Genomic DNA, 27,000 nt, shown 5'->3' with positions numbered 1-27,000 from the left:
TTCCCAAGAAGGTTCTAAAGTAGTCATACGAGCTCCAGCTCAGTAAGCCCTTTGGAACATTATCTTGGTTACTTCCGAAGGTCCCTTGACCCTCGAAGCGAAAAATTCTAATGAGTTTAGTGTTTGCGTTCAACGGTTGGCGGTTTTTTATGAATTTCATTTATAATTTATAGCCATGATACAGGTGTTTTTACTATATGAACATCGTTCATAATGAATCCCCAATGGACATGAAAAAGGCAATTACAAGGGGTTATTTATAAAATACAAAAAAACCCGACTAGACTCAGCTGAAGAAGAGTTTGACAACCGAACGAACATTTTCAAAGTTGTAGTTTTACAATCATTCCTGGACTGAAATTTTTAGTTTCTACCTCTTTAAAAATACGTTTCAAGTGCTCGAAAGTTTGAAAATGGCAGGACATCGTTACAGTGAGCGAAGCCCACCAGAGTCAGTCAGTTTGATCGAGAAACAGGATGCCAAACTGGACCGATTTTTGGAAGAGATGAAACCATACGTTCTACGTCTACCGCACAAGTTAGGTAAAGTTTGTAGAATAGTTTTAGACAAAACAGTGGCTTAAACGCATATTTAAGGGCCTAAAAGATTTACTTGCAAACTCATTTATTTATTTATCTTAATTGTTGTGGCTACATTTAGCAGTTTTATGTGAGAAAGCTACCTCAAATTTATTTTATTGAACCACTGCCAAATTTTGTTTTGATAGTTTTTGAGGTTCTTGCTCCATTTCCATGGTTTCGGTGGAGTAAAACTTAATTATAACTTGCAATTTTTGACATAAGAATATTATAAATATTTGATCAAGGTAAGATTATCACTCATGTCAAACAAAAAAACAAAAATGACATTTAAAAATATAACGAAAATAGATATTTTTTGAGCTATGGATTTAAATAGCAACTTTTCAGGTCCATAAAATTATTCCAGTTTTAATAAGCTTTGTCTAATAATACTGATATTGTTTGCTGTAACCACTGTAACTGTACTATTAATGGTTTTAAGATTTTTTTTTACTTTTGCTTTGTTTTTACATATTCTGCAAACTCTGTAGTTACAAGCTGCACAATGAAATTTGATTTTTTGCTGCCGTCAATCAAAAATAAACAGTTGTTTATTACTGTTATGAGTAGATCTTGTAAGAATATATGTTGCCAAATTGGCCAAGATCAAAATGCAACTTAAAATTTATGCAAATGAACACAATTTTGTATCAAATTTACAACACTCTTCTTGGTCGTGATTTCTGTTGTGTTTTCCTCATGAATTATTAATGACTTTGACAAGAGTAATTAACGCCTTGATACATCTTTTACACAATTATGCTATAAAACTGCATGTTTATTGTTACTATCTTGATAATAGAGAGACAAAGAGTTGGATTATGGATCAAGAAGTTATGTGAACCACCTGGTTCTGCTCCATCGTCAAGGTTGGTACATTGCAATGCATAATATTGTTTGCAAAGAATGAAATAATATGAAAACTATTGATCACCTTGTCTCAAGCTCAAAGGAAAAGATATTTAGAGTCCCCGATAGGAAAGCTATTTTTTCTGAGTTTCTTTCAAGTAGAGACAAAATGACCAATAATTTCCATACTACTTTCCTAGCTTATGAATAAATTCATAAGTGAAATAATAATTCAGAAAGTTTAACTATATTACAAATTTGTATATGTAATAGGACTCCATGCTGTCCAATTAAGAAATAATTGGACGAGGAAAATTCCGAGGACTGACAAAATTGGATGAGGCCATAGGCCCAGTCCAATTTGGCAGTCAGAGGAATTTTTCGAGTCTAATTATTTCTTGATTGGGGAGCATGAAATCCCATTACCTGTTAATTATATAGCTGCCTAATTAATCTCATATCAACAAGACCTGTCCAATTAAGAAAATAATTGGACAGTTACCTATATGGGATGAATGAGAAGCTGTATAATTAAAATAATAATATTCTTTGCAAAGAATATAATAATACTTCAGGGTGATAGGCTTTTGAATAAAATTTGTATAAAACTTCTTGAAAAGTAGATTTTGAATTGAATGATAAGTAAAATAATATTACCCGTACATTTTGAATATGAAATTATAATTATATGATACATTGATAATTTATTGGCTTTGTTATTCAAAAGCAGTATTTTCACAATTATTTTATTAGTTTACTTTCATTAATGTTATTATTGAACTTGCAGAAAAAACAGGAACTTGTATGCACAGTTATTGTTACATATGTTAAAGCGAGGCTTACTAGAGGATCCATTTACAAGAAGACCTGATGCTGGTCCACTACAACCCTTGCCTTCATACATGGTAATCAATGATGATGATGATGATAATGATGATGATGTTGATGTTGATTAGGATGATGAATGATGAAGATGAATATAAAATGCTATATATTGAAGATGAATATAAAGGATTAAGGGTTTAATTAGACATTTCCGATTTAGCGGCATATGAGCGGAATAGGCATATACTAGCGGAATTAGCATAAACCAGCGGAATAAGGCTAGAATCATCGTTATGACCAGAAAATTCAATAAAATAATGAAACAGCTTTCAGTAGACCTGTTTTATTTAACTTAAGGTATTGCACAATAATATCGTTAACACTACCTGTTTTATTAGCTTAACTGACGAGCAGTCTGCTCGAGAATAAGATCTCGTCCCGTTGAAACGCAGGTATATAAAAAAGTTGCGTTCATAATATACTAATGTAAATGCTCGCCCTTAAATTTATAAAAGGACTAAGAATGCTAGCATATGATGTAGAATACCACGACGGTTATTATTTTCGAGAAGTTTTCCTTCTGCATGGACACGTACGTATCGCTAACATATAGTTGATATGTGGATGCCTACTGACATTGTTCACTGCCTGTAAACACTTGCTTCCCAACTCTGTACCCCCTCCTCTGCGGGGAAAAACAGGATTTTATTCAAGTTCTCTATTAGTTCTTATACATTGGAAAAGGCTGTGCACATAACCAATGCGTTGAAATTCAGAACAAAACAAGATATTTGAGAGATTCAGTAAGGATCTCGTGTTTTCGACAAACATTTGTGCTACGCAAACGAAAAAAAAAGGAAAAAAGAAGTTGAAAAGCTTTTCAAGAAGCAATATATAAATAATGAAATAACCTTTGTCGTTGCTGAGAAGGTTTTTAAAAGGTACTAGTTAAATTACAGGGAAAGAACAAAAACGTGCTTATGCCGGCCAGGCTCTGCGGTAAGAAAAAACGTGATGCTTAATGTCTATTCATTAATAACGTGAACAGAACTCATAAAGCCTATAAATTGCTAGTCTCCATCTGACGACGAATTTGTCACGTCAAGACCATGAACTGCCCTCCAGCTTCTTAATGCTTTCTGGTGCTCTCGTGCAGCATTTTGGGCCGCATCAAGAACGGCGGGGATTGCTTCGAGTAAGCTGTCCAGTTTTTTCTCTCTGGTGACCTGGGAGTTCCTAGATGACTTCAGCTTTTTACTTGACTTTGAGCTTTCCTTGAGAGGTCTTTTCCTGAAAGGATAATAGCAAAATAAACGAGGTTTTATTATCAAATAAGTATGAGAAACGTTCAAAGTAATTCTGTCTGCTTATAAATTACCTGTCTTCCATCCTCTCGCTTTCTCTTGTTTTCTTGATTTGTGTAAGGATGTCAGCAGGGTTCGTTCTTTTCTGCATCTAACACATACCTTGTTTCGCGGTCATTGATAGCTCTGCAAATATCTTCGACTTCTTCAGTAGATGCGGACGAGTATTCTTCTTCAATTATTTTATTTGACGTGCTTGCTTCACTGGCATTCCTACCAGGAAATAAAAGAATCATCGCACTCCATATAATACCGTTATTGAGAGTCCTTTCTTCTTTGGTCAACAGCATCCTTACCTTGAAGGAAGAGCGTTGTTAAGCAGTTTATTAGCTCTCTTCCTTAATCGCTCCTGCAACACTTTGTTGGAATTTCCTTCAGCCAAATACTGATCACCTGCTTCTCCCAAAACCTCAACATGCCTTCTCATAAAACTCAAAACACTTTTCCACTCTCTTCCACATGTTTGCACAGCTTGAAGAAGAAGAGTATCTTCGACTTGAGTGTAGTTTTTCCTTGGTTTTCTTTGCTTGTTGTTGTCCATCACGCCTTTCTCGCAGGATTAAGAAAAGTGAAAAGACCCCTAAAAATTTGCATACATAGACACGTGCACACGTGCACTGGTCGTAATGTTTTTTTTAAATATTTTTGTTTGGTTTCGTGATTGCGAACGAAAAAGTTGCATATATGTTTAATACACTACCTGTTCGCGTCAGTCAACAATGGATGTCCCACCTTTCCCAATGTTTACTGTAGTAACCCTGCTGTCTATCTTTGCAGCTATAAAATTGAGTCTTCAAAGACCACAACGTTTGGTCCCTTTATTTCCTATGCATTTAATAGGGAACCTGCTCATCACAGAGCTAATCTCCTAGCCCGACTTTTTGGCAATCAGCCGCGGAGACACACAGACGACTTCCCGCTATAGGCCATGGAAGAAGAAGGAATCTAACACGACGAGCAAGGCTGATAGCTGATGGGGCATACGCTAACGCACCACCTCTTATCACTCCAAGACGTATTGCTTACATTAGACGACAACAGAATGCCAACAGAGCGCTAAGGTCGCTTCGTATCCGCGTAGAGCACGCCATTGGATTCCTAAACATTTACTCAGCGACCTCGGATATTTTTTGACACATGAGGCCATTTCAACCCTTTGTAATAGCAACTTGTGGTGCTCTTGCTAATCGAAGGAAAAGAATTCTAAAAACACTGTAATGTTATATATGTTCTTTTTGATATACTTTTCGGAAAAGTAAAACAAACTGGCGTAACACATGTCTATATTAGTGAGAGCAGAAAAATTCTTAGCTTAATACTGTAAACAAATCTCAAGATATGTTGATACTACTAGCGCTTGCTAGTCAGTTGTGACTGTTTTGGTGCGTTGAATACAACAGGTGTATAAGAAAGTTCATAAATATATGACGTTTGGGACATTAGTTCTTCGTAGTAAGAGGATTGACTATTAAGGACCATAGTAGTAAGACGAAAGAGTAACGTCAGTAACGATAGTTGCAAACTTTCTTTCGCAGTTGTTATTTACCTAATAATACATTGTACTAGCTGAGAAAACAGTAAGATAAGGAGTTTTGAAAATTCTATTGGTTAAATCTGGAATAAAATAATGATAGCTCTTTTTAATTTATGCTATTCCGGTCGGATTATAGAATGCGGAATATACTTTCCCTATGCCGCTAAATCGGAAATGTCTAATGCATTCTTCTTTCTTATGAATGGTATCATTTTGGGATAAAGTATACTAAGCTGGTGAACACATTTCTCTTTCAGTCTATTTATTTAGATGAGCCGATATCAAAAAGAATTCTAAGCCATGGATCTGATGAAGTAAGTGTGACAGAGTCAAAAGACACTATTTTGGACAGTAATTATTTAGTCATAAATCTATATTTTTAATTAGGAATGCCTCGTGTACACATAGGAATGTAATTCTTTAGTTAACTGTTTGCGTGGAAAATGCGTAAGCAAGAAATAATTTCCGTACGTAATTACATTACAGTGAGTCATGCCTAGGTTTGGCGCTTGTTTACATAAGTTCGTGTTTGGGACATCCTGTTTGCGCCTAGGGCGTGCAACATTGCATAGGATGTGTAAGGTCTTAAGAATGCAGGTTTTTCCATAAAAATAGGCCCAAACTAAGCTTAAATCAGTGTAGTAAAAGTTCTTGAAGACGTTGCACATATCAAGACAAGGAATTCTCTACGATGTAAAGGTATGAATCTTTGAAGCCTTTTACACTTATACCTAGGATAGATTTAGGACAAATCTATGTTAATATCGTAACTAGTCGTTATATTTTATAGCTTAGATTTTCTACATATTTGTTAAGCATTCGTTTCATGTTGTAGTAATTCTAGTCGCATTAGCGCGTAATTTAGTACAAAGTTATTCACGCAGTAGTAATTTAGTAATCACGCTGAGTGTATCTTGTCTTTTAAACTCTTTAAAACGTTTACTATAGGATCGCTACCGCCTTACTCGCTTGTTTAACCTTTTTACTACGATAAATAGCCTTAACTGCGGGATAAAAGACCTTTTCTTTCCAACCTTTAATTTGTTCGCTACTTAAACTCTACACTCAAGGTCATTGTCGCGACCGCGTGTTCAGTAAACCGTGTAATTCTTAGTTGGTCATAAACAAAGGTTAAAATACTTACCTAAAGCCATAGTTAACCTCTAGTCAATTTTTCCTATTGCTTTTTCCTTTGGTTTAGTTCATTTTAAACGGTTTACCGACTTGTACATTAAACTTTGCAACCTAGTAATTTTCACTCGCGTATTGTAAACACTGCTAATCAGTATGCAATATTCAAATTACCTGTGACGTAATTTACGTATTTCCGTTTCTAGTTATATCTAGCAAAACTGTATTTTATTCATAACTTTTAGCTATTTAGATAAGCTACAAATTTATTTTATCTCATTGTAAATATTTTTCTTGTTTTCATTAGAGATATCCTGTAATCTCGTTCCCGTTTTTTTTCATGTATTGTAAAGTTGTGTGAATTTTTCAATAAATTCTTTTGTCAAAACCACTTGCAATCTGATTCATAGCTGAGCGCCTTGCCGCCGGTTACATAAGAAAAATAATGATTATCATAATGATGTTGCTATGTTAGTGACTTGCACTTGCAGGTCACAGACCCCACCTCCTTAAAACAAACAGTTGTGTCAAAATGAACATCTGAAATGAAAAGAGCACCTCGAAATTAGTAAGAGGACTGAGTTTCAGCTCATAATGTTGACTACAGGAGAAATGACATTTAAAATTAAATCAAATATTTTATGAGAATTTGTATGGGGACTTTTTTAATATCTTGCCAGCCAGCACATTTCCTCATACAAATCCTTAAAAAACATTCAATTTTATTATGAATGCCATTTCTCCTTTTTGGTTGTTATAAGCTGAAACTCTTGCTCCCTGCTAAGGTCAAGTTGCTTTTTTCATTTCTGATGTTCATTTTGACATAACTGTTTGTTTTAAGGGAGGTAGGGTCACATGACCTAGCTGTTAGTGCAAGTTGTCCATTATCACTATTATTGTATTGCAGCTAGCCATGTTGAATTCTTGAATTAGGTTGCAAACTTCATGACAATAATGCTATATCATGCATTCTCACTGATTTATAGGAAATGCTGAAGCATTTATTGACTTCTTTATTCTCTTTGTCCAGGAATACGGCAGAGATACACCAGACTGGGTTAGAGACCTTGGTAGTTCTTCAGCAAGTAGTATTATGTCAGATATGTCAGGAGTAAACCAACCTAGGATTAGAAGGTATGTCTTATGATATCAAGGTATGATAGATGCATACATAAGATAAAGGGTGTTCATAAAGTAGGGTTAGAGACCTTGGTAGTTCTTCAGCAAGTAGTATTATGTAAGATATGTCAGGAGTAAACCAACCTAGGATTAGAAGGTATGTCTTATGATATCTAGGTATGATAGATGCATACATAAGATAAAGGGTGTTCATAAAGTAGGGTTAGAGACCTTGGTAATTCTTCAGCAAGTAGTATTATGTAAGATATGTCAGGAGTAAACCAACCCAGAATTAGAAGGTATGTCTTATGATATCAAGTATGATAGATGCATACAAATGATAAAGGGTGTCCGTAAAGTAGGGCTTCGTATTACCCTTTGTATTATGTCAGGAAACCACAGGGAGCCCATGATGACTTCTTCGCCTGTACTGTAGTGTCAGTGATAAGAATATGCAGGGTTTAAAATAAGTCAGTCATGATGACCAGCAAAAGTATTTTCAGCTCGGTCATACATGTACCTTGTTTCTGGCTCAATGCTACTGGTCAAAATGACCGGCAAAGCCAGGATTGACCCGGAAAAATTCCAATTTTTCAAGTCTGATGACCGACCATTATTTTAAGCCATGATCATGTTATAAAATAACTGGACCTTGATTTACAGAGAGTTACCAACAACCAATGGAGCACACCCTATGCCCTCTGCCAGGTCTACCACCACACACAGTAGCTCAAGTAGAGGTGGAGATAGACCCAACTATGCCGCAGACTATGAGCCTGATATAATCAATGGTTACCATGGATACGAACCAAGAAGATCATTAGACTACCCTAAGGATGATGAGTATTATGTGAATGGAGATGAGAGGGGTCATTATGGTGTTCGTGAAGACCCAGTACATGCCAGAGAATATAGACATTCTGATTCAGGGCGTCCTTCAAGTTCATCAGTAAGTTGATCACCATAGTTATACTCCTTTATGTTCTTAGCAGCCTTGAAGACATCTTTTGTCATCCTTTGGCATCGTCACAGTCTGTATACCATGTTTGTTTGTGCATAATGTTTTTTTTTCAGACCACATACCATTCTCTTGAGAATAAGATTCTTTGTTGATATGAATGCATATCTATATGTGCATGTGTATGTGTCTTCTCATGCACAACTTTTAGACAAAGAAATCATATTCTAGTGAATGATGTGGTCTGAAAACATCGTACCAAGACAAATAAGATCTGTTCTATTAAAACCATTGTGGCAAAAAGATGCAGTAAAAAATTGTGTCCTGTGTGATTAATGTATATTATACCATAAATTGCATAGTTTAGTAATGCAGACAAGTAAATCTGTCGTAGCAATGCTGAACCAATTGTTGGTTGGGTTACCTGTGGATCAGTTTCCACAGAAAGCCCAACCAATAATAATTGTCTGATTATTCCTTTTACTTTAGCCATCAAAGTCTACACAAAATAATGGATATTCACATTACCCTAGAGGTATGCAGCTTATATAGTATATAAAGGGGTTACAGTCATTTTCAAAATCATGACGCAATCAACTCAGAGAGAACTCAGAGAGGTCTGGGTTTTTGGTTTCTATCAATTGAATAATAATTATTTACCCATACTATTAGACGTTTAATTAACGAAAGCCAAAAAACCTGACATCTTAAATTGTAGCTAGTTGTTTGGGTCATGCGATTATGGAAATAAATATAATGGACAATATAGATCTTCCAATTTTTTCGTCATAGCTATAGTTATATATATTTATTACATAGTTAGTATAGTACTTAAGCGCTGATTGGTCAAAAAATGTGCTTTATTAGTGAACGGAGCACAGTGTTTAAGCCATCCGCAAGAGCGAAATTCAGCTAGATCCTGCGACCTTCTTTCTTTTTGCGTGAATAAATTCAATACCGAAACAAAATTAGTAACTATGTAATAAAAGGAATAAAACAGCTTTTCCTGTGCTCTGTTCATTAATAAAGCACTTAGGAAGGGCCATAAGCACTCAAGAAGTGTGAGAAGCACTCACCTATGACTCGTGCTTCTCCTTGCACTTCTTTCGTGCTTAGGTCACTTCCTGCATGCTTTATTACTGAACAGAGAACAGAAGAAGCTGTTTTATTTGTTAAATATATACATATTGTTCATATATAATTTATATCCATCGATTCATATTTTTTAGGCGGCAATCTAATGACATCATTCCGTGATGACCTAAACATCAGTAAATCACATGAAAGAGAAGTAAGCACAAAAATATTTTTCTTATATATGTTATTAATTAATTACATACTGTAGTATTATGTACTTATTGACTGAGTGGGAGGGCCGTATGGGAAAATATTTGGCTTGAGGTCCGCACAAATGACCGAGAGCCAAATATTTTCCCGTACGGCCCGACCTAACTCAGTCAATAAGCATTTTATCGTATGACCCTCACGAAAAAATCAATTAAAAAATAAAAGAAAGAAAGAAATAGTAAATAAAAGCTAAAAAAGAGAAAGCACGCAGATTCGAGCAGGGCCGGACAGGTTTTTCCGGCCCGCTTACGTCAACCCGTCCAGCCCCCATCACGTGACTTTTTTCCAATGGTTTTAGAGTTTATTAGAGCATGTGAGAAGGGCCGTACGGGTCATATGATAATAATAGATCTCCTTGGTCACTACTTATCCATCCCCTAACATTGTTATAAGAAACGAAATCCCCAATCCCTAAATACTTCCATCTATTCCACCTTCATGAAGCACTTGTTGTCTTGCTTGTCGTAACACTTTTCTTTCATTAATCCCTGTATATTTTATAACTGCACACAGTACTTTGTGAGCACATTTCCTATTTCTTCAGTATATAATGCTATTTATTTATTCAATAAAAACTCAGATTTTGATGACTATATTTTTGTAGGTGGAGCTCAAAGTCAAAATGGCTGAAGCAAAGTTTCATGAAGAAAAACTGAAACTACAGCAACAACATGATGTAGCTGTGCAAAAAGTAAGGATACTACTTGGGTAGTTTGATGTAAGGCTCACGCCATCCATGCACATGTATGGGAGAGTTAAATAGGATAAAAAAAAAGATATTTACCTTCCTAGGTTCGTTCTGGATAGGGAAAAATTGTTCCCTCTGCCTTGAAAACCTTGTATATTCAAGACCTTGGACACAGTTTTTCCTTATGCAGACCTCCTGGCGGGTAAATAACCTTTATTGTATTAATGCTTGCAGATCCTGGATAGGAAAAACATGGAACTGGAAGAGGTGAAGTCTCACTATAGAAACAAAATCTCAGAACTGGAAGCTTCTGTCAAACAACAAGAAAGAAAGAGTAAGAATGGATCAGTTGCATATATCTTTTGTTGCTGATGCTGAAACTCCATGCATACAGTCTTCTCGGGCAGATCCAGGGGGGGGGGGTTAGGAGGGGGTTGACTATTATGAAGGTTTTACCAGGAATTCGAAGAAAAGGGGTTGACAGTTACTAATGATATACTGAGAAATTTATGAAAAAAGGGGGTGACTTGTCACCACTTTTACCACCCCTGGATTTGCCCCTGGTCTAGGTGACTTTCCAGTTTATTTAAGAATAATTGTTTCATATTTTTTTCATTCTAGTGTCTCAAGTAAATAGGGAAGCCAGCACGATCAAGGAACAAAAGGATAAACAGATTGCTGAACTGAAATCACTGGTTGAACAGTCTGGGGAAAGTGCTCTAAACGACTATGAGAAAAAAGTTAGTAATAATACAATGGACTACTTCAGCGATACGGCAGCCATCTTGCCATGGAGCAAAATAAAACAAAGATGCCGGAAAATATATGGAGTTTTATGTGTTTGTTGAGTCTTTCTGACTCTTGTTTGTGCAGTGGGGTGATCTAAGTCAGGGCATAGATAACTCACAGATCCAATTGGAATTTAGTTGTTTTTTTTAGGAGGGGGGGGGGGGGGGAGTGGAGAACCCTGAAGAAAAACCCACTCATCAAGGGAGATACCCATCAAACTCTACTCACATTTGATGCCGAGTCTAGAAATTAAACCTAGGCACTAACTCTATGCCACCCTTGATTCCTGGTTGTCTATTTACCAGGTACGATTTTGTTGTATTTTCACAGCTGAATGACAAGATAGCAGAATTTGAAGCAGAAAAGTTTGAAATGCAAAAACAACATACAAACAACATCCAGGAACTGCTGGACGAGACCAATCAGAGACTACAGAAGATGGAGGCTGAATATAACAAACAGTCAGAAAATACAGTATGTATGATGAAAATAAATGCAACTTTATCTTGATTCTTAGCTCAATCCAATGACCTCTGAACTTTGAACACAGGGAGCCCAAGCTTAGCTTTTATTTATTCATTATACTACAGTAAATTAATGCACATTTCCTAAATTCACTTGAGCAATCACAAAACAATGGTTCCAAGTCAAGGTTGTACTTGATGTGTTAATAAATTAATCCTATTTTATCATTTTCATCGTGGACTTTGAGGCTTTGTTTCATGTGTGCACAAGGCCAAAATGCATTATGTGTGGACAGGGCCACCGATGACCAGAGTTAACATCATTGATTTTAGGATCTTTTACTATCTATTTAATGAATAATGTGATCATAAGTTACACTTTGTTATCATGAGTTGGACTTTGCTATCATAAGTTAGACTTTGATGATGATATTTGATTTTCCCCAGGCTTTAGTTGTGCAGGAACTTGAAGCCAGAGTACATCAACTAACTGAGGAATCAGAAGCACTACAGAACTCAAGAATGCAACTGGGAAGAAATAAGGTTAGTGTAACATTACCTGGAAACTATTTTACATTTGTTAAAAAGCAGTGTATAATTAAGTGTTTAAAGACTGGGTGACGGAATGAATGAATGAAAAAGTGAATGAAAGAAAAATTGGCTAAACTGACTGGCTACTACTAACAGCAGACCCATACATCTCACGCTGTGGTTGATGGGATTTAGTGAGTTCACCATTGTTGAGGCGTAATAAGACCCCGTTGGGGGGGGGGGGGGTTAGGGGGAACCGTTAGGGGTACCCATGTCCTTCGTCTGATTTTCACAACTGCCTATGTCACAATTTTGGAATGTTCTTGTTTCACTTGTCAGAGTCTTACCCACAGGGCCTTCATGTTGGTATTTCATTAGAGCTGTCTGTCATTTGTCACTAGTGCATAGCTCTCATGTTGCCATCTCAAGGCCATGTTGCTTGTCTAAATTTACCCCTCACAGGACCTCAGTAATGGGTAGTGCAGTTTATTTGAATCAAACCTAAGATTTGAAGTAAACACTGTATTCAATTATTGTTCCTTGATGCATCATCATGCTTTATGTATATGCAGGAAGAGCTCGCTGATAAGGTGGTCACACTGACAAATGAGTTGAAAGATGCAAAATCAATGTACGTATGTTCAATATTTCAGCTATGCTGGTGATAGCCTTCTTCAGAAGGATGATGAATGTGAATAGGGAGCTGTGGAAAGGCTATTATCCTGTTACCACTTCCAAAGAACAATAGAACCACTCCACTCTAATCTAGTACCTCTTTGCACACACCCCATCTTTGTTTTCATGGTGTTCCCACAGCTCCCTATTCACATTCATCATCATTCTGAAGAAGGTTATCACCAGCATAGCCGACATATCAAGTCATGACTAGCCTTAGTGTTGAGCACTGTAAGGGAAGTACCATATTAGTTTGTTTAGCTAGTGGCCAGATCAAACCAAATGTCCCTTATCTTATCTGCATACAGGATGCTCTTTTACTCAGAGGAAGGGCTAGCGTCAGTAAGTTTTTTCATCTTTTCACAGTGTAAAATTTACCCTTTTATCATTACTGCATACAGGATATCAAAATATGAAAGGGATCATTCACGGATGATGACTGACCATCAGTCAACTATCCAACAAATACAGCGCAAGACTGATTCTTCTATTGAGCTGTTGAAAAAGGAACATGCAGCTGCTACGGCAAGGGTAGGTAAAATTATTGATTATGCAGGGTTAAAAATAACTGGTCAGTCGCCGGTCATGATGACTAGCCAAATTAATTTTAGCTCTGTTATACCTTGTTTCTTGCTCAGCAAGAGTAGTCAAAATGAAAGCAAGCCAAAGATTTGTCCAAACATGTTCTAATTATTCCACGGTTACATTATTTTTAGCCCTGTGAATAAGTCCTTAAGTGAACTTGAAATACATTATCTGCTAACCTTATGTGAGTGAGTGAAATGAGTTTAGCATGATATCAGAAATTATCAAGATTTGTGTTATCTACCAAAACCACAGGCCTCAGGCAAATAACTAAAATCTTGATATCTTGTGAATTTCTTTCAAGAATTATACTTTATGATTATAACACATTTTGATAACTGAAATGATCTTTCATAAGCAAACCTTCTCTCCAGCTGAAAATGCACACTGCTAAATATTAGTATAGGAAACTGCACAATCTTGAGTACAATTCGGAATTTATAGGTTACTGATACAAGTGATGTTTTCTAAGTTTCAAAATTGGACGAACCTTTAGGCGAGTTCAATTTGAGAACTTTCAAAACATCACGAAATTTCGAATTGTATGAGAAGATTGTGAGATATTTTGCTTATAATACACTCAACAAAATTGAGCAACTTAATTGCCCTAATTCACTATGACGTTACATCAAAACAATCTTCAACAATCTATTGTTTAAATGCAAAGGATCATGGTCATTGGACGGGGTCAAATCAACGCAAATTCACCGAAAATTGTTCTAAAACCCGCATCAATCCACGAAGAGAGGTAGATTAGCCAGCAAACACTCAGAATAATTTTTAGTACATATTAACACATATTATATCTGAAAACCAGGTCATTTTAGATTAAACTGTTTCGCTAGGAGCAAATTTTGTTGAATTTTCTATTGGATTTGGCGATTCTATCTCCCACATAAACAAGCAGTGACGTCATAGTGAAATAGGGCAATTGGGACTCTACAGAGTACGATTTGGGATTTAATAATTAAATTATTAAATCAATTAATTAATTTAATTAATTAAATAAATAAATGATTAAATTATTATTATTATTATTATTATTATTATTATTATTATTATTATTGTACTCCTCTTGTCCAATCAGAATCAAGTAATTTTGTTGTGTATTATAAGATTTCGATTTTGTTTTATCAAGAAAGTTTTTTCTTTTTTAATTTCGTTCGTTCATTTCTTTGGGAACTGACTTTGGAATTTTTTTCTTGATTGGAGCTCCTAATTTTTTTTTCTGAGATTAATTTGTTTGATAAAAAACAATTCAAATCTTCAGACGCACCGCTGTTTCCATTTGAATACAAATGACATGATAAATGTATTGTCTGCATATTTTTTTTTTACGGATAATACGTTTATCATATCGTAGCCAATCAGAGACGAATAATAGATGAGGTTAATATCCATTTTAATTACTATCTCGCCTCTGATTGGCTTGTAGCTAAACCTCTCTACATGATAAATGTGTTATCGGTGTAAGATTCATACAATATGCAGACAATACATTTGTCATGTCTGGTTTCACTAAGTCATAGCAGCTGTTGAAGGTTTGACGCTATGGAGATGACAACACGCTTTGCTTGTGTTTCCGAAGAAGAATTAAATCTACTACTGGAAAATAAGGATGCAAAAAATACCAAAAGAGCGACAAAGTCAAGTGTTAAAATATTCAAAGAGTACTTGAGAGAAAAAAGCTTAGAAGAACCAGAGGACAAAAGGTCATTAGCTGTAGTTTTAAAGTCGTTCTATGCCGAGGCGAGAAAAAGCGATGGTACATCATATTCCAAAGGTTCTCTGAATTGTCTAAGATTTGGACTGAACAGACACTTCAAGGCTGTTCAAGGGATAGATATCATCAATGATTCTGAATTTACTGGGGCAAATAAGGTCTTTCTAGCAAAATGTGTTGATCTGAAAAGACAGGGGCTGGCAAAGGTTGAGCACAAACCACCCATTCTAGAATGTGATATTAAAAAGTTGTATGAATGTGGAGTGTTTGGCTTGGATGAACCACGAACCCTGCAAAACAAGGTCTTCTTTGAGATTATCTTGTTCTTCTGCCGTCGTGGCCGGCAAAATCTCCGAGAGTTAAAAATAACTGATTTCTTATTCGGCCGTGATGAGAAAGGCTCCAGATACGTGTGTCAAGCAGGCAACGAACTACAGAGAAACAGAAGCGAAGACGATGTGGACAATGAAGTTGAAATAATGCATGAAAAACCTGGCCCAATCTGCCCTGTTGGCTCGTTAGAGCTTTACATATCCCATTTAAATCCAGACAACCATTTTTTGTTTCAAAAACCGAAAAAAAATGCAAGAATCGGAGTTGATGACATTTGCTATGATAACATGGCTATTGGAGCACGCATGCTTGGAGATAAAATGAAGGCTATCTCGCGAGAAGCAGAACTCTCGAAAATTTATACGAATCACTCTATTAGAGCGACATCCATAAGCACATTAGATATGTTTGGTTTGGATGCACCACGCGTTATGGCGATCAGTGTTAAAAGCGAAAGCAATGTAGAAGTGTCAGAACCTATCGTGACTGTATCACTTGGAACTCCCCCCAATGTGGAAGCTGTAAGTAACGACATCCTTTCACTGTCACGCGACGACGAGTTTACTGTTGGTATCTTCCCTTCACCATGAGTCGCATAAGTTTATGGCTATCAAATTTTCCGTCAATCTTCATCGGTATCTTCTACTCTCGGATTGTTTTTTTTTTTTTCCTTTCTTTTTTCGTTTCTTAGGATTTTTGTGTGAGAAATTTTGTTTGAACCATGCACACAGAAACATTATTAACCCTATTTTTTAAATGTGCTGACAATACATTTATCTTAAGTTGTAAGAAGGGCTACGTTCATCTGTCGTAGACGAAAGCGACGATGAAAGCCCAGATTTGTTTTTGAAGCAGAATCTCAGTATACGAAATGTATTTCCATCGACCTCTGAATGGCTAAAAATTAAATAGATTTTCTCTGATATTTTAAAATATCAAGACGTTGGATCTGTGCATCCGCATGATCACACGGCTACGTTGCGGCGATCTTGATAATTTATGATATCATGTTCAACCTTGTTTAATATTTGTCTTTAGTCAAATCCAACTAGTGGTCTATCATCAATGCTGCATTCTGATTGGATGAGCTACTATTAGGCTATATGTCATTAGCTTACTAGTAGGGAAAAGTGTCGGCTTTGAAAACCAACACGTTAAATTTAACTTTAATTTAAAACTTGTTTGCATCTAAATATTTGAATAACTAGTTGGATTGGAGTAAAATTATTAGTCCCCTCGCCCTCATGGGCTATTGACTCAGTCCATTCCGCTGGACATAGTATTTAATCTTTCATTTATGGTCTATAGTCTGCAGATGCCATCTCGGACCTTGAATCTCAACTTGCCCAAACAAAACAAGCGCTACAAGATGCCGAGTACCAGCGACAGAAACAAGTCAGGGTAAGGAACAGCAAGAGTTATATTGTCATTATATACACTTGGTACTCTCAATAGGACACACCCTTTGCTAATTGAAGTAGATTTTTTGATGACTTTGAGATCATTGTATATCCACTTGGACACGTCCACGGTACGGTACATTATTGACAACATCCTTTGAATCAGTCGCAACACACAAGGTCACTGTTTATCCACTTGATGCTTGGCCACAGCAACCGCGCGGTAACGGTATGTCTGTGCATGAGGACAGGTCCCTTAGTAAGGGAGGGTCAGCAATACAGTTTTTCGCACATACGGTGACGAGTACCAGAGGCAGCGCATCTTTCCACCACCGTGCTCCCCTATAATAATAAATCACTTTATCTCTTACAGGAAATGGAATCCACAGGACAACAGGACAAGATGAGTCTTGAACACCTCTATGATAAAAAGGTAAGAGATGAATCTGTCCTTGTTTAGTATTTCAAAGTCGCAGCTTTACTTTATCGTCAAGGGAAGACTCCAGGTACGTCAACCAGGCTATAGAACCTTAGCATGTGACGTCAAAGGAGCTCAATTTGGAGGACAAAACAATAGGTTTCCAATTCTCAGGAGATTGAAATTCTTTTGTTTTGCCCTCCAAATTGAGCTGCTTTGTCTTCACATGCAAGGGGTCTATTGGTGCAAATATCCTCCCTTTTACGAACGATGCACAATTTTTTTTCAGCATTAGTTATTTTTTATTTATGTTGTTTTTGTGATTATAGTTTCGTAGTTTACAAGCAGAGATGGATCAGCAAGACATTGAACACCAGAAGCGTGTGAGGAAACTGGAGGATCAAGTCAAGTAAGTATTTTGTCTTCTTCCAGGCGTAACATCAAATACCCTGCTCACTGGAAGCAGTTTCATCTGTTTATTTGTACGTGCTGTTGTGTGTGTGTGTGTGTGTTTTCGGGGGGGGAGGGGTGGGGGGGTAGTTGGTAGCGGAGGGGGAATGAAGTTTGTTTGTCAGTACTGTAATATCAGTATTAATCGTTATCTCGTTTCGTGCAGGGAGCGCGACGAGAAAATCTCCCAGATGACTGAGGCACAGAAGCAACAGGCACACCAAGCTGAACGAGCACTGGAAGACTTTAAAAACCAAGTAGAGAAAAACTCAGCCAGGATGTTTGATGAAATGAAAACCCAGGTATTCAATATTGGTTTGTAGTATAATTGAGTATAATAGACTTGAATATAAGGGTTCGCGCGCTGTGATTGGTCGAGCGACCAGTGACTCTGCTTGAGCAGTGATTTTCTAAAGTTTGCCAGAGCGAGAGAAGCGTAGTAGACTACGACGTGAAGCGGACTGGTTTCCACTCAAATCAGTTGTCTTTTCAGAAATAGCAAGTGATGAAAATGAGAAGCGCAAAAATTAATGGGGAAAAAACTTTTTTATTCTTTGTACAAAAGTGCGAATTCTCTTTACCTTCCCCCCTTCCCTTCCCCCCCCCCCCCCCCCCCTCCCCGCCCCCCAAAAAAATTACGTGAGCATTTTAGACCATATTCACTTGTGCCTTATTTCAGTGTCATTTGTAACAACAAGCGCAAAAATAAATTTAAAAAATACTGTTCAAAAATTCTCCTCAATCCGATAAAAAACACCTGACGTGAGCATTTTAATTATTTCTGTAGCATTTGTTTCTCTACCGCGGATAACGCCTGAAAAGAATTACTCATTGGTATAGAATCAATTTGAAGTTTATTATTCCCAACCGTGGCTGAAAAGGAAAAATAAGGGCGAAAGATATTATAATTACCCTGAAACGTTATTCTCAACTGAGTTCTGCATCTGGCTTTGCCTTGTGTTGAAACGGGTTTTGATTTGTGTATGACAAAAAATACTATGATCTTTGATTCATACTGAGTAAAAGATATTTTCTTTTCTTAGATGGAGAAAGTGGAAGAAGATTTGGCTCATTCCAAAAGTCTACGAGAAAAACAAAGTAGAGAGTACAGCAGACAAATCGATGATATCAAAATGAAGCACGATAAACAGGTAGATTGCTATATTTATTCCTGGCGAATGCGTGATAAAAATGTTGAATGACAAAAAAGTTGCGTGACAACGTGACGACCCTAACAACGTCTGTGTAGGATGATGGAGGTGTAGGGTGAAACTAGCCTGTGTAACACTACCACCTATCTACTTCGTGTCAGGTGGCACAAGGTTTCAACACTCCTTCTGCAACCAGCTCTGTCGGTCGCTGCGGAATAAATTTCATTCCACTTCTTTCATCCTACTTGTACTCCCTTTCCACAGTCCTACTCCATTTCGTTTTTGACCTTTCTCGTTTTCGACGCCCCTCTGGTGCCCATCACAGTAATTCAATAGACCACTTGCATGTGACGTCAAAACAGCTCAATTTGGAGGACAAAATAAAAGAATTTAAATAACTGAGAATTAGAAACCTATGGTTATGTCCTCCAAATTGAGCTGCCTTGCGGCGTGCTGCAAGTGGTCTATTCTACCCGGACTTTGACTCTGTTTATTTTAAGACGGTCTTAACCAGAATTAAAGTCCGGCTGCGCGCAAGCTAGGATGAAACAAACTAACCTTTTCTCTTGCTTTCCAGATAGCTGAGCTCAAGATAAGTCACGAACAAGACAAGGCACAGATGTTAAGGAGTCACCAAGCTGAGCGAGACTGTATTCTACGAGAACAAGAGCAAGAGAGGGTAGGGTTTACTATATACGATGTCAGGGGTGAAGAAGGGGGGAGAGGGAATTTGTATGGGAACAAGAGCAAGTGAACAGAAATATTTATCATAACCACAGCTAGTATACCAATAGAATGTTGCCGGGTGCTAAATAGAATGGAAAGCAAGAGGGGTTTTACTGTATGAATGTCCGGGTCGTGGAGGGTGGGGGAGGGAGGGTATTTGTATGGGGACAAGACCAGAGAGGGTAGGGTTTATTATAATACGATGTCAGGGGTGAGAAGGGTAGGATAGGGAGGGTATTTGTATGGGGACAAGACCAAGAGATAGCACAATATAACTAGCTGAACACGTTTCTTTATGCGCACATCCTTCGACGTGCGATGGTCGCTTATTAAAAATACCTATAAAATAAAAAGTCGTTGCTTTAATACTCAAAACCGTCATCAATGACCAACCACCTTAATTAAAGATTATATTCGAAAATTCGCTACGTTTTTGCCTGTTAGGATTTACAGAGTGAAAAATTACACCAGAAGATGATGGATATGGAGAACCAGTCAAGAGATAGATCAACTAAAGATGCTAAGGTCAGTATTACGCACACACACACACACACACACAGCGAACGTGTGTCATCCACTGATTCCTTTTTGAATCATAACAAATATTATCAATCCTATCAATAGTATTTACAGCCATTCTCAATAACATGCGCCGCTCTAGAGATTGCTTCTGTCGCGAGACGAAGAAGCTTTTGGTGGACGTCAATCAAGGCGTTTCCATGACATTCTGTAGGCACGTGCCCTTATAGCTTTGCGTTTTCCGACAATGTTATGGAAACGCCTAGTGATTGACGTCCACCAAAACCTTCTTCGTCGCGACAGAAAGAATCGCTAGAGGGCGCGTGTGATTGAGAATGGCTGTAATTTATTCGTCAATAAGAGGACAGACACAAAAAAACTGATGTCAATTTGTTAAATATTTTCAATTTCTTGATTTATTTTGATAGGTCAATGCCGAATTAGAACAGCAAGTACGAGAGTTACGGGAAGAGGTAAGCTACATACTAATGTGCTGTGTCTCTGTTTTTCATTGTCATTGTCACTTTTTACTTGTTGTTTTTGTCGCTGTTGTCCCTTTTGATTTTACTGTTGTTGCATTTTGATGTTGCTGTTATATATATTTTTACTGTTGTTTTTCCCCCTCATCGACGATTTTTTATGTTTACTGAGTTCATCATTGATACCACGGGGAATTGTTTGTCGTCTTTCAGATTATGCAGGCCAATTCACTACATAAAACACAACTCATGGAACTCAACCTACTCCGAGAAGAAGAAAAACAAGCCTTCAAGAGACAAGAAGAGAATCTTGTAAGTAACTTGCCAACCAACTGATTCAATAGGAAGCACCGGTGACGTCACAGTGAGAGCGATCGCCTCTCACCAATGACTGACCCGGGTTGGATTCCTCGGACTCGGTGTGGTATGTGAATAGAGTTGCCTCTTGTTCTCTGTTGTGATTCTCCGGTTTTTCTATGGCTTTTCCAGGTTATTCCTCCCTCCGCAAAAATCAATTTCTAAACTCCAACATAGACGATTTCTGAGATGCGCGAGCGCATTCATAAATATCGCAGGCACAGACATGAAAACAAGGCATTTTCGGGCAGTGTGATAACAAAACCATTGGAAACCATAGAGTTAAAGGCGATTTCTAAAGTGAGCTGTATTTTTTTCAAAAAAGTATTATCTTGTTCCCTTACCAAAAGAAACTTGAATGTATTCCTTCGTTAACATAATTTTCAAAGTTTTGTATGTGTTTTCCATAGCACGCGTAATAGTCTTGCCCGAAAGAATGCCTCGTTTTTGAATCTGAGCACGCGATACTTTTGTCAGTGCTCGCGCATGTCGGAAAAAGATCTATTGGAGTAAATCCAGTGGATGAAGAGTCATGTGTGAAACCAATGTTAATTTTCATTTTGTTAAAACTTGAATAGTTTTGTTTTGTACTACGAAACTGAACCAGCGCCATTAATGACTTTTTCTTAACCAAGTAAACATTATTCCTCAAACAGCAAGCCAAGGGAAGGAGTGAGCTAGAGCAACAGAAACTAGAGTTAAGAAGATCTCATAGCGCAGAGATGGAACAGCTCCTGGAAAAGGTATTACTATATGACGAATATTAAGTGTCGCCGTATAATTGTAAAAAAAACATACGATACCGTGACCGTGTCACAGCACTCTGATTGGATGAACAGAAACCTTTCAAGATGTAATTGCATGGGCGAATTCAGGGAAGTTTTACTTGGTGTATTTGGTACTCCTTCCCTCCTGCCTATAACTACGGAAAAATAACATCAAAAATATTTACGTTTATGCTATCATTAAAATCCCAGTTTAGTTCGCAAACTGGTTCATAGGGTGCCGTCCTCCTTTGTCATCTGCGTATCGTGATTAATAAAGAATCAATCGATGGCAATAATGAAAACTAATGGAATAGTTATGGTTTTCATTATTTATTAATGACATATCGTTGCTTATAGAGTGTAACACTTGACAGTAGAGCAGTTTTCGTATGACTGTGAAAAGCTCAGTGCCGTAAGCGTGAGGGGCCGTGACCGTGATGCTTTCTAGAATTTTAATTGGCTGATTTTTTCACGCACAATGTGATTGGTCTGGCATTGCCGTGACCTTGGCGTGACCGTGTCCGCGCCGTGTTTATGCCGTGTTCCGGGTATTTGATTGGATGGAGAGTAAATTCTCTTGCAATGTGATTGGTCTGGCATTGCCGTGACCTTGGCGTGACCGTGTCCGCGCCGTGTTTATGCCGTGTTCCGGGTATTTGATTGGATGGAGAGTAAATTCTCGTGCAATGTGATTGGTCTGGCGTATCCCTTGCCGTGAATTTTTCACAGTCATACGAAAACTGCACTAACTCAAGCGATAACCTAGTCGTCCTCTTTTATTGTTGATTAGGGACGGGACTGCCATTGACGTGGTCCTCCAAGCCACGTGATGGTTTAACCATTTGTAGATATTATTAATCGTTTCACGCGACATGCTTTGGCCGTCACATGAATTCTGTCGAAAACCATAATGTTATTGTTTGTTGTTATTGATTACAGACCAATGAACGGCTGAGAATGATGGAACAAGAGTTTACAAGCAGATCAGAAAAGGCACAAGAGGTTGGTTACGTCAGGTTACGTCGGGTATTATCTCAATAGATAGTTGCTTTAATAGCATTACAAAGGCTATTATTTGAGAAAAAATAGACATCATCAGTTTATTTCTAAAATGTATATTTATTTCGTACTTCGAAAACAGCACGCATCAACAAACGGCACGCGCGGAATTCCATATTTACTTATAGGGCTTTTAAGTTATGACGTATTTCCGGGTCCAATCACGCAAAAGATCACTAAAATCTTGCCATAACTTATTCCCAGGATTTATTCTCTACCTTCAACAATTAGATATATAAACAGAAAATCCTGCTATGAAGAAAAAAACGCAGAAAAATGTCTGTAGAAGTAATTATTAATTTGGACCCGGAAGTAGTTTTTCGTCCGAATTAGGTCACACTTAACAGTTCTATAGGTGATTATCGAGAATTAGTCCTAAGTTCTCGATCAATCAGCGCGCGCGATTTTTCAATCACCTAGATGTGTTACTAAAAAAGGGGAAAATGGGAAAAGAAAGAAATGGATAGTTCTGCACAGGAGTGGCAAAGGAAAATAAACGAGACATCTCAATATACGCATGCTAAGCCTTGATCATGCATTAAATTTGAAGGAATAAGGCTGTGTTTTCACTAGGACAATTTAAACTAGCTTAAATATAACACCGGAAATAAGGCAAAGTTAAACTACCTAGCAAGATGGTTTAAGTTGTCCTACCAAATAAATGGGCCAATCACAGTGTTATTCTTGAAAGGTGGTTGTCGGATTAAAACGCCTCCAGGAATTTTAGGCAAGTTAACATTCCTAGTGAAAACACAGCCTTAGTCTTATTTCCTTTCTTCCAGAGAAGCCAAAAATACTAAGATTCATCCTCATTATATTAATTTTACGATTGTGTTTGCAGGCTAATCGCACTCTCGACGAAGAAATAAAAAAGCTGAGAGAAGACAATCTGAGGTAATTTGAAGGGATAATATTCGTCTCTCCCTCACATACCGCACCCTTCCCCACCTTCTTCCATCCACCGTATCCTATATACCCTACTCTGTAGCGGCCTACCGTACACTTCTGCTTTCAACTTTTCTCTTAATCTGTTATTCACATTCTCTTCCTCAAATCTGTTTGTACCATTTTCGAACGGAAAATTTTGAGAAAATGTTTTGAGACACGTTCAAAATTCACTCGCGAAAAACATGTTATGAAAATCTTTTTCATATCATGTGATTACAGTTGGCCAATCATTTAATCAACTGAGTTTTGTCTTTCTCATTTTATCGATAGAGCGCGACTGAACTCAGAAAAGAAGTTGAGTGAACTGACCAACAAGTTCAACGAAGAGAAAGCTGCACTAAAGAAACATCGTGACAGCATAGTTGGTGTAAGCAAGAAAAATAGATAGAAATATATTCTATTCTTGGGGTGCATGTGACGTCATAGCCACCATCTTAGTTGACTTTCGCCAACATAACGGCCACGTCTTTACTCCCTTTATTCTCATGCATGCTACCAATAATTCCTACATGTATTTTGTCCTCTGTTCTATTAGAGCTGGTTTGATGGCTCTGCGGCGAATTCCGCAGTACTCTAATGGTTCCAGAGATTCCGGCGAAGTAATTTTAAGTCGCGAACAGTTGAATGAGCTGATTCGTGGGTTGATTTCATTAGAACTTCTGGAACTAGCGCGCTTCCATATATTCGACCGGAGGTTTTTGGATTTTGGAAGTCAAACAGTATGTAAATTTGATAGACCGAAATAATAAGGCGGGCGGGCGGGCGGGCGGGCGGGCGGGCGGGCGGGCTGGAGGGAGGGAGGGCGGGCGGGAGGGAGGGAGGGTAGGCAGGCAGGCAGGCAGGCAGTGTGAGAAAGATGTGAGATAACTATGGAGTTGTTTGAGTTGCTGAAACGTTTTATAAGAACTGCTCACATAAACTGATGTCTTACTAAAAGACGTGGTTTTCTCTTCTCCTTTTCTTTGTAGTCTTTAGAACAAGATTCTCAAGCTCAGAAGTCTATGGTTCGTCATCTTGAGAAACGGTGCCAGCAAATGGAACTGGAATCCCAGGAGAAGGTAACAACTAGGAATGTAATAATGTACCATGTACGACGTTCCTACCTTTCGGTAAATATAATATGGACAAAATGGCCGCCATCAGCCTTAACTACAGCCCCACAATGCACTGCAATGCCAGCTCACTCGGTTTTCTTCTCAGTTGGAATGGTTTATAATCTAATCTACAGCACTATATCTCTCGTTCCTTTAGAGGCAATTTGATCACGGTAATAATGCAATTTCGAACATTATATCCCGGAGAGCCTTTAATATCTTATTGATGGTTTTCACGGCGGCCATGTTGGAGGAACTTAACAAAAGAATTATCAATGAATTCTTTTGTTATTTAATTCTCTTGGGAATGGTTGATAACCATCAATTGCTGATGCTTCTGCTTGTGTTTCGAAGGTCCATCACGATCAGTTCCATACCACATTACTAAATGTTTGCTTTTTACTTCAGATTTCCCGGCTTCGTCTGAAATACGAAGAGAAGATGAAAGGACTAATGCCTGAATCGGTCCGAGAGGTAAATTCAGTAGCTATCGACACCTTAACAAAATATGAATCTCTGTGCTTCAGCTAGCTACTCATTTTCTGAATATCTGTTGATTCACTTGTCTGACTGCCATCGATCAAACTTACCTGTTAGGTCTTGATCGAAGGAACGTGTCTATTCACACAATAAGGAGTTTTAGATTGACTTTTTTTCTTCTCGCAAACGGCAAACGTGACCATGTTTTCATCGTTTTCCTGTATTTACTTTACCTCTTGCAAACTTTCATATCACACACAAATATTCTTTTGTTTTTCTGCTGCATCGATTTTTTTGTGATTCCTTTTCACTTATTTAAAAGAATTTTTCACTGATCAACTGACGTTACACGTTTGCCGTGAACGTCAATCTAAAACTCTCTAATATAATAAGAGTGATTTAACGAGAACGAAAATAATGATGCGATATAAACCGATTGAATTGTTCCTGCCATCTAACATGGAGTTAATCACGTGATGTTGCAAAAACACTATCCTAGCCTCTTCCGCAGGCGCCTCTCTCTTTCTTTTTCTTTGCGCTCGGGATACCTGTGGCAAACCCTTTGCACCTTCAATCTGAGATCCCATGTGGGTTTTTTTGCTTACGTTGTTTTCTTTTCAGGAACTCGAAGATACAATCGAATCCCTTCGTCAACAAGTATCAGTGTTACAGTCACGTGCACAGGTACTCCAAGAGGAACTGGACACTAGAAACAAGTTCTCAATGTCTTCATTCAATGTGTCTAGCTACAAAGACGAGTCCGACAGACAGGCTGTGTGACACCTAATAATTTATCTGCATCTTATAGAGCCTATACCATATATCCGTGAAAAACTTTGAAAGAAATTGCACAAATTAGTAAGTTCAGTAGACCTCGGTAGACCTACAAAACTTTGCGCTAATTTGTACAATTTCGTTAAGCTCCTTTTTCACTGATATAAGGTATGCACTCTTATGTAAATTGTAAAAAAAATAATAACTCTTTATGATCCATAATGGTTTGTGCCTAGAGGTTAGTTTATGGAGGCACAAAAATAACATGTAAATAGTACAGCTCAATTTTGATTACACACGGAGATCTTGATCTTATCTAGCAATATCTAGGACAGTTAAAAAACAAAAATGAATTATTTTATTCAATTAGGATTTTTTTACTTCTATTAAATTCACAATCCAAAACGAGTGATTCTATCATTGCTATTTTATGGGAAAGCGATGCATTCTGGTCTAGCTTGGGTGCAAATTTTTAGTCATTTTTTTATCTAGTGTTGTTTGCACCCAAACAAGACTAAAATGCTTTTTATTCATCAATATAGCTACGAACGGTATAGGACAAGCAACACATAATGAGTGCATAATCATTGATATTTGATTCTTATCTTATGTCAGGGATTCTAATATACTGTGTTTTATATTCGTATATTAAGATATTTTATATATAAATTATAGCTTCAAATGTTTATATAAACTTAGTAAAATATTAAAGGTAGGTTTTAGTGTGTAACATTATGTCTTACGTGTTTCGTTAATGCTGTCTTTGGGGGTACTGCGTTTGGGCATTACATGTTGGTGAGAAATTTTAAGGAATGATCTGCTGCATCTTATTGGTTCAAAGAAAAAATTCTGTAGCACTATAAATTAGTATTCGAATGAAA

At 37.4% G+C, this 27,000-nt stretch overlaps 2 protein-coding genes across 2 annotated transcripts; one reads left to right on the top strand and one right to left on the bottom strand.

Annotated features, from left to right (window-relative positions):
- The first annotated feature begins 120 nt into the window (after nucleotides 1-120).
- LOC116299504 (centrosomal protein of 112 kDa) lies at nucleotides 121-26,851 on the top strand. Its single transcript, XM_089031868.1, has 31 exons — nucleotides 121-543; nucleotides 1,385-1,451; nucleotides 2,219-2,336; nucleotides 5,412-5,468; nucleotides 7,316-7,419; nucleotides 8,068-8,353; nucleotides 8,852-8,897; nucleotides 9,592-9,653; nucleotides 10,314-10,400; nucleotides 10,632-10,731; nucleotides 11,019-11,137; nucleotides 11,517-11,660; nucleotides 12,098-12,193; nucleotides 12,754-12,812; nucleotides 13,258-13,387; nucleotides 16,806-16,898; nucleotides 17,271-17,330; nucleotides 17,645-17,724; nucleotides 17,932-18,067; nucleotides 18,809-18,916; nucleotides 19,494-19,595; nucleotides 20,087-20,167; nucleotides 20,590-20,634; nucleotides 20,854-20,952; nucleotides 21,654-21,740; nucleotides 22,704-22,766; nucleotides 23,665-23,717; nucleotides 24,042-24,138; nucleotides 24,740-24,829; nucleotides 25,274-25,339; nucleotides 25,967-26,851. The coding sequence occupies exons 1-31, from the start codon at nucleotides 414-416 to the stop codon at nucleotides 26,123-26,125; spliced, it is 3,024 nt and encodes a 1,007-aa protein (XP_088887994.1). The 5' UTR covers nucleotides 121-413; the 3' UTR covers nucleotides 26,126-26,851.
- On the bottom strand, nucleotides 3,686-4,232 carry LOC148910201 (uncharacterized). Its single transcript, XM_089031960.1, has 2 exons — nucleotides 3,917-4,232; nucleotides 3,686-3,833 (listed from the first exon to the last, which is right to left on the bottom strand). Exons 1-2 carry the CDS (start codon nucleotides 4,159-4,161, stop codon nucleotides 3,686-3,688), a joined length of 393 nt encoding a protein of 130 aa, XP_088888086.1. The 5' UTR covers nucleotides 4,162-4,232.
- Nucleotides 26,852-27,000: the final 149 nt, after the last annotated feature.

This window comes from Actinia tenebrosa, unplaced genomic scaffold, assembly GCF_029948245.1.
Source record: "Actinia tenebrosa isolate PJP-AT-01 unplaced genomic scaffold, QUT_ActTen_1.0 PGA_scaffold17__23_contigs__length_9995812, whole genome shotgun sequence".
NCBI classification, from domain to species: Eukaryota; Metazoa; Cnidaria; class Anthozoa; order Actiniaria; family Actiniidae; genus Actinia; species Actinia tenebrosa.
The sequence above is the reverse complement of the archived record's forward strand: the minus strand, read 5'-3'. Positions and strand labels throughout refer to the sequence as shown.

Bases quoted from the DNA above. Each gene is read 5' to 3' on its own strand.
- LOC116299504 (XM_089031868.1), top strand. From the start codon at position 414: ATGGCAGGACATCGTTACAGTGAGCGAAGCCCACCAGAGTCAGTCAGT. The intron at 20,953-21,653 runs GTAAGTAACTTG...TTCCTCAAACAG, and splicing joins AGAGACAAGAAGAGAATCTT to CAAGCCAAGGGAAGGAGTGA. The intron at 25,340-25,966 runs GTAAATTCAGTA...TTTTCTTTTCAG, and splicing joins TGCCTGAATCGGTCCGAGAG to GAACTCGAAGATACAATCGA.
- LOC148910201 (XM_089031960.1), bottom strand. From the start codon at position 4,161: ATGGACAACAACAAGCAAAGAAAACCAAGGAAAAACTACACTCAAGTC. The intron at 3,834-3,916 runs GTAAGGATGCTG...ATTTCCTGGTAG, and splicing joins AACAACGCTCTTCCTTCAAG to GAATGCCAGTGAAGCAAGCA.